The sequence below is a fragment of the Macrotis lagotis genome, chromosome 6, assembly GCF_037893015.1.
Source record: "Macrotis lagotis isolate mMagLag1 chromosome 6, bilby.v1.9.chrom.fasta, whole genome shotgun sequence".
In the NCBI taxonomy this organism is placed as follows: domain Eukaryota; kingdom Metazoa; phylum Chordata; class Mammalia; order Peramelemorphia; family Peramelidae; genus Macrotis; species Macrotis lagotis.
Window position 1 is genome coordinate 29,351,045 of NC_133663.1, and position 16,008 is coordinate 29,367,052.

At 38.5% G+C, this 16,008-nt stretch overlaps 1 protein-coding gene across 9 annotated transcripts in view; it reads right to left on the bottom strand.

The window, feature by feature from the left end:
- Positions 1 to 349: 349 nt before the first annotated feature.
- Positions 350 to 16,008, bottom strand: part of MECOM (MDS1 and EVI1 complex locus) — a 679,763-nt gene continuing 664,104 nt past the window's right edge. For 8 of the 9 annotated variants that reach the window (XM_074190863.1, XM_074190862.1, XM_074190865.1 and 5 more), the window contains 7 exons: positions 15,557 to 15,723; positions 14,488 to 14,565; positions 11,878 to 12,047; positions 9,921 to 10,065; positions 7,119 to 7,355; positions 5,598 to 5,778; positions 350 to 787 (listed from right to left, as the gene is read on the bottom strand). In XM_074190863.1, the coding sequence (XP_074046964.1) occupies positions 653 to 787; positions 5,598 to 5,778; positions 7,119 to 7,355; positions 9,921 to 10,065; positions 11,878 to 12,047; positions 14,488 to 14,565; positions 15,557 to 15,723 (1,113 nt within the window). In that variant the 3' untranslated portion in view covers positions 350 to 652. The remainder of the gene's footprint in view (positions 788 to 5,597; positions 5,779 to 7,118; positions 7,356 to 9,920; positions 10,066 to 11,877; positions 12,048 to 14,487; positions 14,566 to 15,556; positions 15,724 to 16,008) is intronic. The other variant, XM_074190867.1, reaches the window with a different exon arrangement.

The following is a 16,008-nucleotide window of genomic DNA, read 5'->3' on the forward strand; positions in this document are numbered from 1 at the left end:
CATAGTTTACAATATACACATACCCATATGTATTTTTTTCCCCTAAACAATGTAGTTAAGAAGGCAAAAGTTAAGGTGGGGAAAGAACCCAAGTACTCCCTGTTGTCAGATTCTACAATAATCGAGTGTGCATTTCATACAACTAATTCAGTCTTTGAAGGGTTAAATTACATAAATCTTTAACAAAGAGAGGGAAAAATAATGTAGATAAAAGCAACTGTTCCCAATCATGTGTCAAATGATCTGGTAGAAAAGACTTAGTTTCTTGATTTTTAAAGGAGTGCTCATATGTATTATCAATGCCACCACTTCAACTCCCTCCCTTTCCCCACCCACCCGCCCGCCCCAGAGCTGGGTGAACTGGAAGACACCTCTGGCCCAGCAAGGTTTTCATTCTTTGAGTCGCATTGATCCTCCAAAAGTCAGCAGCTGCCTTTGCTGTGCAAAACAAAATATTGAGAATAAATAGTTTCTTTTTTTCGTTTTCTTTCTTTTTTTTAAAATTATTCAGTTTAAGGTCACCAGACTTTAAATGGGTGACCCGGCAGATTTATAAGGCATTCTGCTCAGCAGTCTTTTTTAAATAGTCCTCTATGGAAGAGCCATGCTACTGGATTGGACTTGGTCCCAATTCTAGTTGGACGTCACAAGGTCATACATGGCTGAGAGATTGGATGGCACCAGATTCCGCGGCAGCCCTCGCCATACTGTGCCACATGTTGGGAGAAGCATGAGATGGAGAATGGAGGGAGTCCTTGTCAGACAGTGACAACATCATAGCATAGGCCTATGGGGAAAAAATCAGAGCCAAGGTCAGCATCATCACGGGAAAAAAAAGTCACCACAGAACATAAGGGACAATCGTAGACCTATCCTCTTGTTATCACAAGCCAAAGGTCATCATTTGTAAACCCAAACAATGTTGGATTGGGAAGGACCTTAGAGAGTAGACAATCCAACTTACTTCCTTTTATAGATGGGGAAACTGAGGCACACAGAAGCCGTTAAAAGATATGTTATCTATTAAGTCAACACAAAAACGGGTGTCTCCCGATGCCTGGGTCAGACTCTATTCCTTCATATCCCATGCTTGCCAAGGTCTAAGTGATGAAGACTTCATATTTGAAGGTGGATGGATAAAAAAAATGAAAAATTCCAGAACTTTCTGACCAACTTAGCCAGTACCTGCCTGGCAGAAAGCAGACGGGTGCTCAGGGAGGAAATGAGATCTCTTCCCCATTGCCATGCCAAGTCCTGAATAACACTTCAGTGCATCCCTCAGTAGTGCCAAAGAAAATATCCCAGTGCAATATTTAAGCCTTGACTTGCGAGTGAACTTTTCACTGCAGATTTGCCAATGTTGGTCTCATCCCTGAATTGGCTTGTCACACTGCTCTTGATGTGGAATCACTGAGAGTCCTGCCAAAGACATTCCAACGTCCTTGGTAAACAAGAGGAAAATGTTGTTGTTAGGCAGCATTTTTATTGCTCTGAGTCGTGTTAAAGCATGTAGCTGGGTTACGATTCTTGCTGTCACCAAACTAAAGTCATGGCAGCCAAAGAAGGGCTCATCCACACTACCATCAACCCAAAGACATCCGGGAGACTCTGTGGGGAGCAAGCTGCCTCAGCAACACCAACAGCAATACCCTAGGAATGGCCGTTCTCAATCTTAACCTTGCCCAGTCAATCCAAATACATATAGATATAACATCTAGATTGGCTGTATTTGGCTCTATCTATATGTATTTGGATCTATATATCTATATCTATATTTACATACATACATATATAAATATATATAATATATATATGTATACTAAGACTCAAGGAAGATTAGGAGCATCTTTAAGCTCTTGCCAAGTCCCATTCAAAGACTCCTAGGTAGCTAGGTTAAGACTCATACACCAAAATGGGCCAATTTGTGAGGTGCCCGAAAATTTAGAAATTAGAAGTTGGGAGCTTTTCAAAGAAAAGATGATTCAGGGCTTTAAAAAATGACAAAAATAATTTTTAAAACTTTCTTGTATTATAAAAGCAATTCAGATGGAGACAGAGCATTAGACCAAAGTCTAGAAAGCAGGGTTTCTCATTCCAGTTCCAATATCATTTAACTGTGTTACTTGAGGCAAATTATTTAACCTTTCCATGTTTCAGTTTCTTCATGGTAAAATTAGGAGATTGGACACAATCACTGAGGATCCAGCTCCATGGACTATGGCATTTCTTTTTAATATAGTCAAAAATAAACTGCACTGGTTAACAGTTTTAAAGATGGCAATTCAAAAGTTTAAAAGGAAAAGTTGATTCCTAACACATAAATTTTATCATTTACAGAAATTATGTATGTGTCAGTATGTACATGTACATAATAGGCTTTATTTCTATAAATTCCCCTATGTTTAACTTCATTGGTAAGTTCTGATTCTCTATTTGCTAAATTTCAGGTTTCTAAATCGCAAATGGGCAATCCCTCTTTGGCAAATGAATCCATTTCTACAAATAAAAACATATATTTCAGGATAACTTAAGGGTGGTTGAAATGTAATTCCATCTCTGTGCCAACCCAAAGTTTGCATTATGTCAGGACAGAGCATGGGCTACTGATTCTTCTCTTTTATGAGCTACATCCTTTGCAAAGTGCAAGGCAGGGTTGCCTCAGTTACATTCTAACTTAAAAAAACAAAAGAATGCTATAGCTTCATTGCTCTTTTTAGACTTTACAAGAGAAATAAAATAGAGGTTTTGGTTATATCATTTGAAACACTGAGGGACCAAAGTTACATCGTTGGAGGTGCCAAACTGAATAGGTCTTGGCTTTGCCCCTCAGTTTCCTCAGCTCTACAATAGGGAGTGGGTCTGGATGGCCTCTGAAGAAGGTCTCCTCTGGCCTTAAATTCTAGGATCCTATGGGAGAGATTCTAAAATCAACCCGGAGACATTCAGACTATTTGGGGTGGGGGGATTTTTAAAAATTTTTTTTATAGAAACTAAAAAACCATGGTAGTACTTTCCATGAGGAGACATGACCTCAAAGTCTTCATATTAATGGAAGCACATTCATGAGTGGTGGGAAGACAGCCACTCAATATATCAGACAACAGAAGAGATCCTTGCTTCTCTGGATGACTCCTAGTATTTTTTTTTGTGACAAAAAAATTGGTCATACAAAAGAATAAAAGATCACATACAAGATGTTCAAGAAAAATATCCAATTTAACAAACATTTTCAAAGCATCTGCTCCAAAACAAGTTCTGTGCCAGTCAAGGGGGGGTTATACAAAAGCAAAATCAAATAATACTTGCCTATTGGGATAATTGGGATTTTGGAGGAGAGAACACTATTCCCTGGTTCAGAAAAGTCTTCCCTTAGGAAATAGTCTTGAAGGAAGCTAAGGTTTCTGAGAGGCAGATAGGAAAGAAAAATATATTCCAGGAATGAGGGAGGAGTCTGAGTAAAGAAACGGCAGCAGCAGGAAATGGAAAGCTAAGCTTAGCTCAGTGAACACAGCTAACAGGTCAATTTGTTGGAATATCGAATAAGGGAATGGAATGAATGTAATATAAATTAGGAAAAAGTAGGTTTGGGCCATCTTGTGAAGAACTCTAAATCCCAAACCGAGGGACAGATATTTTGTTTTAGAAGCAAAGGGAGTCACTGAATATTCTTGAGAAGGTGAGTGACAGTGTCCTATCTGTACCTTAGGAAGTTTACTTTGGCAACTGGATGGAATATAGATTAGAGAAAGGAAAGACTGGAAGCAGAAGGTCCCAATCCTGTATCTCATTCTCAGTCTACTGAAGTTTCTGGTTCCCATTGGGTTTCCAATGGCCCTCTGACATGTTTCTTGCTAAGATAAAACTAGTGAAGTAGAGAAAATGGAACCAGAGGACACTGAATTCATCAATAGATATAAACACGTGGAAAAATCTGAAGAGGATGGGATGAAGGTAAAGCCAACATCCTCTCCAATCTCCAGTTTCTGCTCTACAGGGCACTATAATATATTAGAAATAAAGCTTAATTTGGACTCAGAAGACCCAAGTTCAATACCTTACTCTCTTGCTAATGACTTATGTGGCTTTGGACATTTCATTTCACTTTCCCTGGGTCTCAGTTTCCTCATTTCCTCATTGTAAAGGGCTGGGGGAAGGGGCGGAAATCTATTCAATCATCTCCATCCTTCCAGCTTTTAATTCATCATCTCATGGCTAAGGTTGAATGCAAAGTAAGCCATGTATCATGCCTGACCTGGATAGGTTTTTGAGGATGTGTTTACATGACACTTTTATTGAAATAGTTTAAATACCATTAAACTGGTTATTTTGTCTATACATGTCAAGTTAAATGAATGATTCTTTAGTTATTACATATTTCTAGTTTAAGCCAAGATATATTGTATCTATGGACACAGAATAATATCAGAGATAACATCAGACAAGAGAGATGTTTTATACCTCATTCTGCTTATGATTATAGCATAATGTCCCATTTTCCCATATTTATTGTATTAACTATATATAATCATTGCATTTGGGCTTTATGGAAATAGTCCTGATTTCCTTTTACTATTAAGTGAAGATAGAAACTAGGTTTCCTCAGAGAAATAGAGATTCCTATCAGTGGTAAACACCAAAGGATTTGATAGCATACTATGGAACCAAAGATGTGTTGTGGAATATCAATCATAAGAAATGGTAACTGTTTCCTCCACTGCCCTCCATTTCTTTTCTCTCTAGGTAGCTCTTCATCATTCAATGATTAGTAATTAATAAGAATAGTGTTGATGATAATGATAGCTACATGTCTACAGTGCTTTAAGATTGCAAAGCACTCTACCTATGTTTTCTCATTTGATTCTCTCAAATAACCCTGGCAGGTGGGTGATATTATTATCTATGCTTTACAGGAGGAAACAGGCTAAAAGGTAAGGTGACTCGCCCAGGGTCACACAGTTGGGAAATAGCTGGGGCCAGCTTTAAATTCCAATCTTCCTGACTCTAAGTCCAACACTCCATCCATGGTGCCACCTAAAAGCTTAGTGGAATCAGGGGAAAAAACAACTATAGAGTATTTTACTAAGGCTAATGAAGAACCCAAACGAAGCTGAGGAGAGAACGCCTGCCTTCATCTTGTTATCAACTCCCTTGGAGAGACACTGCACCAACTCAAAACCCCTGGAAAGTAATCTCAACGTAATCAGGGAAACATGCAAAATATGGTGTTCTAGCCAAAAACTGAAGGAATTCACTGGAAAGTGAGAGGTCATTATAAGGTTGGAGGTGGGAATTCCTCCTGAAAGAGGCTTGCATCTTGGCTGCTGAGAACAAGGAAACAGAAGTCAGGCCTCACAATACACATGGGCCATCTGACTTTTGTCCTAGCAACTACCTATGCCAAATTCCTTCACAGGATCAACAACTTTGGAGATGACATGATCATTTAGCAGAAATGTCCACAGCTTCATGGTCTCTGGAGCAAGAGAAGAAAAGTAACTTTTTGTTTGTGTCTTTGTTTTTTTGTGTTTTGGATTTTTTCTCATGCACACACATTGCCAACACTTTTCTCTGAAGTCAAAACCTGGGGAAATATTCACCTGTGACTTGGACTTTCTGTATAGCGGCTGTTTAAGGTCCTCTGGCAGATGGGAAGCACTACAAGACAGCTCAGCGTCATTATATTGAGTCTCGTCCATTTTCCTCATTTTGAGGCTATCTGTGAAGTATCTTATATGATCTAAAGCAGAAAGTCCACTTTTATACTCCTCCTCTTTATACCTAAAATGAACCAATGGGGAAGCTTAGTGGGTTTTTTTTTCTCAGTTTGTCAATCAATCAAATCTCTTTTCATATGAGCTTCTATAATTGGCAAGACCTTATATCCCTATTTTTCAGCAGGAGGCAAAGTATCTCCATCTTCAAATCCTTTGAAGTTGGTTACTGGCACCCCATTTGAGAAAACACCTTCCTCTAATATCAGTTAATAGCCTTGGTGAAGAAGGATGGATGTGGGATACAGACTTCAATGACATGCTAAGTAAACAAGGCAACAATGGCTGATTTCCTAGCCCAGGCATACCTGGCTTTTGTGGGAAATCCAATGCCTAGCATGCCTTATATCTGGATGAAAATGGGGAAAACAACTCCAAATTTAAGTATTTTACAGAAAATTTTCTTTTCTTAATCTCTCATGGGTCAGTGATGATGATATGATCATTCATGTTTTCTTAGTCCTCCTATATTCATGCAAAATTCTATCCATGACTCTATATGGTTACAATTCAGGGGGCACCACAACCAGATCCAAGGAAACACAATTGCAGGTGACCCATTGGGCAATGGAAAGATGCATGATAAGCCCAAGTAAGGCTAAGTGTGTGCCTAAGGATAATTAGCATCCAAGAAGTGAGTAAAAAAATAACAAAAGTTGTCATCCAGAAAATGAGTGATTGGAAAAGAAGGTGGGGTGACCATGAAGTGAGAGTGAGGGATGATGGCCCCAGCAGACTACCCCAGTGTGGCACTGGTGTCCACAAGGCCTGCAATGCATTAAGTGGAACCTCTATGGAGTTGTCCTGGATGGACACAGACAAGATGAATCATAGAGAAGGAGATGTTTTGAATGAGTAGAAATCTGCTCTGATAATGTCTGAGTATAATCTATCCTGTAGAGACAGATTATTCTTCTATTAGATAAAGGAAATATCTGTAATTATTGGTCCTTTTTGCTCAGGCAAGCAAGTCATATCACTAGGACAGGATTCAAAATGTACACATACTGTACAATGATTAAATTAACTGGACAGTTTTCAAATCTCTACTTTTCTTTTGAGTATTATAAGCATAATCTCAGAAAATGGTACCTATGCCATTTTCTTTAGTCTTGCCTAACACATTCATCACATTTCCACAAATATGAATATATTTATATACTTAGAGATCTTATCAATAATTACATTGAAGTGATCTATCCACACAATGCAGTTTCTGAATAACTTTCATTGTTTCGGATTATTTTGAATACATCACTCATAAATCAAACCAAAATATTGTTCTCAAAAAAATAAGGAAAACAGAAATCCTAATGACTATGTCCTGTGATAGTTTCACTGACTGACCTGCTTGGGGACGTCTTACAGTTCATTTCCAGAGCACTGGTTTCTTCATAGTCATCCTCGGGGTTTCCTTCATGTAGGTTACTTGACATTGGTTCCTTTCCTGATTTCCCTGCCATGTCATTTTCTTCATCTTCTTCATCCAACAACACTTCATCATCTGCTTCTTCATCATCCAGCAAGTCTGAATTCTGCCCAACCACCAGGATCTTATCATCCTGAAAGTGGCTTCCATTCATTCTTTAAGAGAACAAAAATACAATCAATCAATAAATAAAGGAATGAATAAACCAGGTGATGCTGTAACAACTGAAACTAAATTTATTATCAGGTCTTTGAAAAACAATTTCTATCTTCAATATAATTCTGGAGGATTCTTCTTTATTATATTCTATAGACACCTTAGGCGTTGTGATCACTTTAAAATCAATAAATCAAGGTATGTTTTGAATTAGAAAAATCACCAAAAAGCCTATTTTAGGAGTGTCTCTAATTTGATACAAAGAGTGGTGCCTGGTAATAGAATGTATCAGATGGTTCAAGGTGGGGCACCCCTTATAGGGAAGCGAACAAAGCCCATTATTTCACCTGCCACATGAAGGACCTTCAGCTCCTTTTCCTCTGATGCAGGTCAGCACCTTCTAGGCTTGGAAAGCAATCTTCTCAAGTTAAGGGACTTGCAGAGGATACTAATATAAGTAGAATGTGGCAAGGGAGGACTTGAGACAATCTTTTCAAATCATGACTGCTTTCCCTATCCATTAACCCATGGAGACTCTCTCAAAGGTTATAAATACTTGAAGATTTATTGGGGATATTTATTTTTTCCTTCTGGTTCAGACCTATGGTTCTTATCAACAGAGATTTCCCAGTGAAGAAACTACCATTAGAGATCCACAACTATCATACTATGAATAATCTCAAGGAATTATACACCTGAGGAACTTGAACCAAGGTCATCCTAGAAGGGGAATCCTCAAAGACCCCACTAAGTTTCTTCCCCTGGGGGAGATGATCCACCTAATTTGGGGGCTGAGCGCAGATCTGATTGTAAGAGTGCATCCTTCAACTGGACCTCACCCTGTTGGTCATAAGCTATTATGCCAGTCAAAATGTTGTTAATTATGCTTTTAAAGCTGGTCATTCCCAGAGGACACAATAGTCATCCAAAACAATCTGATGGGTCAGATGAAGAAAGGAAACCCTGAGTGACTCATCCTGCTCACATCCTGCTTCGGAGATGCTAAGGCCAGATGTGTACACACACCCTGATCACCAATTAAGGATTCACAATGAGACTTGACCTCCCCTGCTGCAAACAGCATCCCCCACCCCTTCTATTCCACTGCCACATCCCTGGGACCGCATAGGTAGCCCAGGAATCACTCTGTGAGACTGCCATCAATCACCGATTCCTGATGATGATTTTTCTATACCAGGAACCAAACTGAAAGATGCTTTCAGTTGTAGACACTGACAAGTTGGAGCTTTCATCAAATTTCCTGGTGCCCTTGAAGGTTCATGCGTGTACCAGATTTGACATGCTTTTTAATATGAAACGCACTAGGTTTCTGATTTCCTTTCCCCTTGGATGGCCACAATTTTATCCTCACTAAACAATCAGAAGTAGTCGGAGGCTTTTTAGGTGACTCTACAGCCAAATGCATTTACCCCCAAATTTACCCTAATGGACATTTGACAACAGATAAGAAGAGTGTGGAGAGCTCCTCTAAAATATTAAACAAAAGGAATATCTATTAACTAGGTTACTAGACTGCTGGGCTCGGAATCAAGGAGACTTGAGTTTAAAACCAACCCCACTCCCCTACTAGCTGTGTGATCCTGAGCAAGTCATTGAACTCGTTAGCCTCAGTTTCTTCATCTGTAAAAATGAGAATCAAAATAGCAACTTCCTCCCAAGACAGTTGTGAAGATCAATAGAGTGCAATGCTTAAAACTAATAAGCACTTTATTAAATATTTCTATCACCATCATCATCATCATCATTACTATCATTATTATCATTATTTGAGTTTAGTTTCTATCAGTTGGAATTCTTCTTTGTATCCATGATGACTGGAAAATGGGGGATAGTATTAGTAATAGTGACAACAGATAAGATGGTTAATGCAAGAACAACAGACCTAACTCAATAAATGACAACCAGGGGCCTATACTTATGGGTTCTCAGTTGCCATGGGCTAAAGCACTTCAGGGTAGGGACTTCAAAATGATATGTCTGTTTACCAGACAGCCAGAAGCAGTTGCCAACATAATGATCACTCATTTAGTGACACAGAAGTCATAGACATTAGTACTCTTGAATGAACCAAATAATTTTTGACTGGTAATGAATCTTCCATTTATTTTTGAGGAGGGCTGAGCTCCCACCACCAGGCTGCTTCAGGTCTACCCTGGTTCACAACCTTTCACCTGGACTATTGTCACATTTTCTTAAATGGTCTCCTTGTCTTTAGTCTCTTCTCTATGGAAGAGTTTACATATTCATCAAGTTGGTACTCATAAACCCTAAACTGGACTATGGGTAACACTTCCCATTCAAAAAGAGCCAGTGATTCATTATTGCCTCCAGGAGAAAAAAATATCTATGTCATGTAACCCCTACCCCACAGAATATAAGCTCTTTGAAAGGATTGTTTTATTTTCACTTCTGTATTGCTTCCACCTTGCCTAGGGATTGAGAATTGGTTCAAACTCAACAAATGACATAAAATTTCATTCTACTTTTGTGCTTCAAATTCACAATTTTTTTTAAATTACATTTCAAGCCAATTTGTGTTTTACCTCTCCTCTGCATTCCTTGGTGACTGGTGACTATGGTTGCTGTTTCCAATGAAATTTCGGATTTCTGTGAAGTAAGAATCCTCTTTGTCATCCAAGATGGCACCTGTGCTTTCCAGTTCAGAATGAGGTGATGATGTCGCAGTACCTACATTATGATAAAAGATGCAATTCATGAGTTGAGTGCTTTTGTACCGGATCTTAAACTTTCTGGATTCAATTGGTGCCATTTAGCTTTTAAAAATGCTAAAATCAAGGTCAGGAATTCTCCCCAACATTCTGGTGAATTGTCTGTAAGAAGCATTGGAAAAAAACAGTAACTCTTGAGGGTCAATACCACCATCATTCAGGCTTCCCCCATTAATTATTAAATAATCCCATGATGGAAGAATGGGGACAAAGAAGGCAAAAATCTTGATGATAGATCCTTTGAGGACAAGGATAATTTCCTTTATGGAACCTGGCTCAGTTCTTCATACATCACAGGCATTTAATAAGGGTTTTTTCAATTGAATTAACATGTCTTAGATATTCTCTGAATTATTATTATGAAATACTAAGACATAATTTATATACATATGTGAACATCACACATATTGTAAATATTCAACTCTTGCTTGCCAAGCATTATTATCCATTATCTCATTTGATTAACAAAACAGCTGTCCAACCAGTTAACAAGTATTTCGATATATAAAATAACATGAACAATAGTAAAAGCTCATATTGATATAGTACTTTACACCAAACAAAATATTTTTTACAAAGCATTTTCAACATAGCATGTTAAGCAGGTACTGTAAGCAATCTTATCCCCTGTTTACAAATGAGGAAACTGAGGCTCTGGGGAAAAGTTAATAAATTGCCTGAAGTCACAGAAGTAGTCAGAGGCAGAGGAAGGATTCAAAGAGTTCTGTAGGATGAGTGTAATTCGGTGATGGTTCAGAACCATCCTGAGTCACAAGGAATATATAATCCAAAAGAACAGTAACTGGGCACTAATTGCAAGTACCATTGACTAAGAACATTATGGCATCTTTTCAAAGAAGCAGTCCTGTTTCACAGTCACAAATTAGTAATGAAGTCTCATTTATATGCATATTTTTATAGATAGATATAGATATATACACATAAATAATATATATATTCTATTTATATTTTATTCACATATATGAATATATGATATATAATCCATACATCAATGACCCCATATTATTCATTCATTCTTTAGAATAAGCCTAAAACCTCATATCCATATCAAATATCTCTATTTATGTCTACATTTTGCAAAGAGGTAAAGTATCTCTGAAAACCATCCTGAACGAATGGACATTTTCTCTCTGTGAGGTGTTTCCCAGGAAAGGTCATTGCCCAGACCATGGACATCCTTCACTGGTTATTTTAGCAATAAACTCTAGTCAAAATTGCTCCTTGAAGCTCTGCAGGCCTGGGGAGATACAAAAAGACATCTCCAGTGGATCTAATCTGAGAGCTGTCAAGCTGGTCATCCATCCAACATCTCCACTGGTCATTTCTTATGCATCAATAAGTCATATGGTAAAAGACTGTTGCTCTGCCATTACGGGAGAGACTTTTCTTTTGCCATGGACCTGTCCCTTCTGGGTTTGGACAACAATAGAAAGTTAATTTCTGGGGGGATTCAGATCATTTTATCTATTTCTTTAGCAGAATCTGGTATGATGACTGATACATAGGCTCTCTCATATTTTGTTTGCCTACAGAGATGAACATATGCTAGACCATAAAGCTCCAAATTTGTCATAATCTCAACCAATAGAAGTACCCACAAAATGTTGGACTCTTCATGGCATAGTATGAGTACAATTGGAATTTGTTGGAAACAGAGCCTTGAGATTTCAAATCCATATATCCTCAAAGTCAATGATACCAACAATCTCCCAATACCACATGGTGCTGATTGATAAAATGGATCACCTACCAGACATGTTCCCATTCTCGTGTTTCTTTAGGTGTCTGTCTAGGTTGGTCTGTTGACCAAAACACCGGTCACACAAGTGACACTTGAATGGCTTCTCCTTATTGTGGATGTTTCGCACATGTCGCTGTAAGTTGGAAGATATGCTGAATGATCGATCGCAATATTTGCATCTGAAACAAACCAAACAGGCCCAGAATATTTTCAATCAAAATAAAGGATGCTTCTCTAATTCAGAGACTACCAGATTTCATGAAAGCAACCAGAGACCTCAAAGAAAAGATCTATATGCCCACAGAATCTTGCCCTGTAATCTTTCCGTTGTCCTCATTTCAACCATTTCATTTCCTTCATATCTCATTTCCTCTACAAGTCAGGGAGTACCACCTTCCCAGCTTCCAGTATTCTCCCTCCTAAAGTGGTTTTGTATTTATTTTGGATGTATTTAATAAATATTTATTATTGTACATGCTGTCTCTTCCTAATAAAATGTAAGGCCTATAAGGGCAGGGGAAATTTTACTTCTCTCTGCTTTCAACCTCTGAAACAGTAACTGGCACATAGCTGGCATTTTAAACTGTCTGGCAATTGCTTGAAAGAGGTTCTTTCTATTTACTGCATTTTAGAAAATCAAGGTGTGTGAAGTTTAAAGTCACAACAGTGATTCCAATTCCCCTACTCATTGGCTATTATGTTTTAAAATTACTTTTTATGAAAAAAACACCAAACAATATTTATTGCCTGAAATGAGTTGGGTGAATTAATTCTGATATTTTCAAAGTAGTCCTTGCCAAGTTAAGGAACTTAAAAAGTAAATCACAATTCTGTTACTTCATGTCCTGCCAATTCAATACAATTAAACACTTTGTGGGGGGAAAAATAACATGAAATAAATTCCCTCTAATATTCAAATAAGGTAAGAAGGCCATTTTTTTCCCTCTATTCAGAATCACAGTCTGATTAAATCTTTTCTTGAGGAATTAGCTTTCTTGATTGGCAATCCCGAAGGAAATTTCATTTATCTTCCCCAACCCAGCAATAAACAATTCTAGTCTTTAATACCGTGCCAACGTGAGAAGTGGAGTCTATCACTTGTGCACCAGAAGCATCAATTTTCATACTCAGGAGTGATTTGAGGGCCCTAAAGCCTTCCCAGGATTGCTTCTTAAGCTCTACTAAGTCGTTCTATGGCTACTCCAAATTCCCTTCCTGGCCTATGGCCAAGAACTTTTGACCTTGGGTGCTCTCCCTCTTTTTCAATTCTTCTGCTTTTCTTCTGAGTGTGTGTGTGTGTGTGTGTGTGTGTGTGTGTGTGGTGTAATCCTGAACAAGGGCATCCTTCCTGAAAAGCAATTATCTATTGTGTCCATCATGATTTCATCATTAGTCAGGCTAGGACATCGTCATTTACTCCAAAGTATCTCTTCAGTAAGGAATAAAATCAGATGTAAGATCCTACTTCATCTCCCTTATCATGAAGGTATGGGGGGGGGGAGTGTATTCTTTTTTCTCTTTAACTGATGGAATTTATCTCTTTTCTCCACAGAGTACAAAACAAGTATCATGGATTGTTTCTTTCTTTCTTCTTTTTTAAGATAATAAGTTGGTTTTTATCCAAGAGATCTTTAATTTAAAATTTCAGAGGCAATGACTGAGTTCGAAAGTTCATTGCTGTGCATGTGTACATGGGTAAGTATATGTATGCATGTGAATATGTTCTTCTGTGATTCAGAATGTGGCCTGATGACCCAGCAGGTTCATATCCCACCCTTGCAGATTTCTACCTTTGTCCCCCTTAACCTCTCTGTCCTTAATTTCCTCAAATATAAAGTAAAAGATTGAACTAAATGACTTCTGAGGTCTCTTCCATCTTGAGATCTATAATCCTATTGTTTCAGATTGTTTTTCTTATCTGACTTCTATCACACACACACACACACACACAGTCTGTCTGTCTCTTGTCTCTGTGTCTGTCTGTCTGTCTGTCTGTCTGTCTGTCTGTCTCTCTCTCTCTCTCTCTCTCTCTCTCTCTCTCTCCCCCCCACTCCTATCAATCAGACCTTTGGTTGTCGATGATCCTCGCAGTCCCTAAGGCTGCAGATACCCCCCCAATCCACTTTGGAGTTGAGAAATGTCCCCTGACATCCATCCATCACACCATCATGGACTTCTTTCAGAGATGGGGAATTTCTCATTGAGATCAGGGAGAAGAATCATTCTTTGGGCATCCTCAGAAAGAGAGCCTGGGTCTCATGATTTTGTTTTGGAACCATGACACTACAACTACTACTAATAATACTATTTTATGGTTTGTGAACCACTTTAGAAATATTATCTCATTTGATCCTAACAGAGACACTGGGAGGAAGGTGCCATTTTCTCCATTTTTTTAAAGATGGGAAAACCAGAGGCAGATAGCATGGAAGTGACTTTCTTAGGGTCCCATTCTGAGCCAACTCTGACCCCAAAGTCATGAGTGGGCACATTTGCAGTCAAATTCCACACATTTCCCCTGACATGGCCCTATATGAACATGCTGCCAATATATGCACAACAATTATTACAATTATTACAAAGATTCAAAGGAAAATCAAGCAAAATGTATCATCCAACCTGTATGGCTGCTCTCCAGTATGTGTCCTTAAGTGACGTGTTAGGTTTGCTGATCTTGGGAAAATCTTGCCACAATATCTGTTATTAAAAAATTTTTGTAAGAGAATGTCATCACTATAGTCCTTTTTTACCCCATTTGACCTGCATAACAAAGCAGATGCCTAATCCTAAAGTAATTAATCCTGCATGTATTCGGTATTTAAAATTATAAAAGAAAAGCAAAGCTGCCTTGAGCTATAAACAATTCTCCATATGATAGCTCCATTGGGTGGGGTCAGACATGGGCACAAGTAAACAATTAGGAAAAATTGGCTTTTGTTGGGATGACCCCAAAGTTCCATTTTTATTAACTCCATGTCTCTCCTGTTCACGAGACTGAACTTGGATTGAAAGGGAGGGGGAAATGATGAGTAGTTTGTGATTTCAGTCTGATGCAAACTGATTCCAAACGTTTCAACTCATTTTCCAAGTCAGCCAAAGTGACAATGTGCTGTACATTGAGCTGTATCAGATCGGACAAGACTCTAGGACCTCATCCATCAAGGTATGCTCCTATAAAAGCTTTCCTTGAAAGAAGGTGACATGTTTTCCAAAAGAACAGATAAATGGATATGCCTGCACCAGATAGCACAGCTCTCCTGGGACAAGTCAAAAATGATAAAGTTAATTAGGACAAAAGCAGGCTGCCGATTGCTAGAACCTTCTTCTGGGCCAGACCATATGTGGAACCCCGGTTGGCTTTGCTTCTAATTGTCATTTGTGGATGCCGGAGGACTGTAGGACTAAGGTTTATAATAATTCATTATGAAAGAAAATTCATCCATATCAAAGTGGCAGGGAAATATAAGAAGTAGATAGGACGCAGAATATTTTCAACCTCATTTATCAAAATTCTGAGAAGCCTGGTTTAAATACTTCACATAATATAGATCACCGTTTTCATGTCTCATTATATAAAGAGTACTTTGAGAAGCTACAGACCTACTACGAGCTCTATTAGTCATTTAATCAAAAATCATTTCCAAAATAAATAAGGAGAAAAGGCTGTAATAGTGAACTTGGCAATTACCTGCAAGTATACCGTTCCTTGCCCTTCCGAAGCAGGTTATCGGGCAGAGCATTTGGAGGGGCTCTGAAGTTGAACATGGAGGGAACAGACTGGATGAGTTCATTGCCTTCTGGTTTCAAAGCACTGAAGCTTTCTAGTTTTTCAGCCATATTTTCAATGGCGGACATCTGAGAATTTAAAAAATTCAATACAATCAGTGGCTGGTCACCTTGTCTACCACTCCAAGATAGGATGCCACACAAAGCAATGACCACGATGCCATGATTCTGATAGCACTTTACAGCTGACAATCACCCTAGGACCTTCTCTTTAGAGATAAGTGAATAGCCAAGTATATATGACACAGAATAATGGTTAGAGGACTGGACTTGGAATCAGAAGTCCTGAATTTGAACCCTGCCTCAACTACCTCCCCAGCCATGAGAACCAAGGCAAATCATGGCTTCAATTTC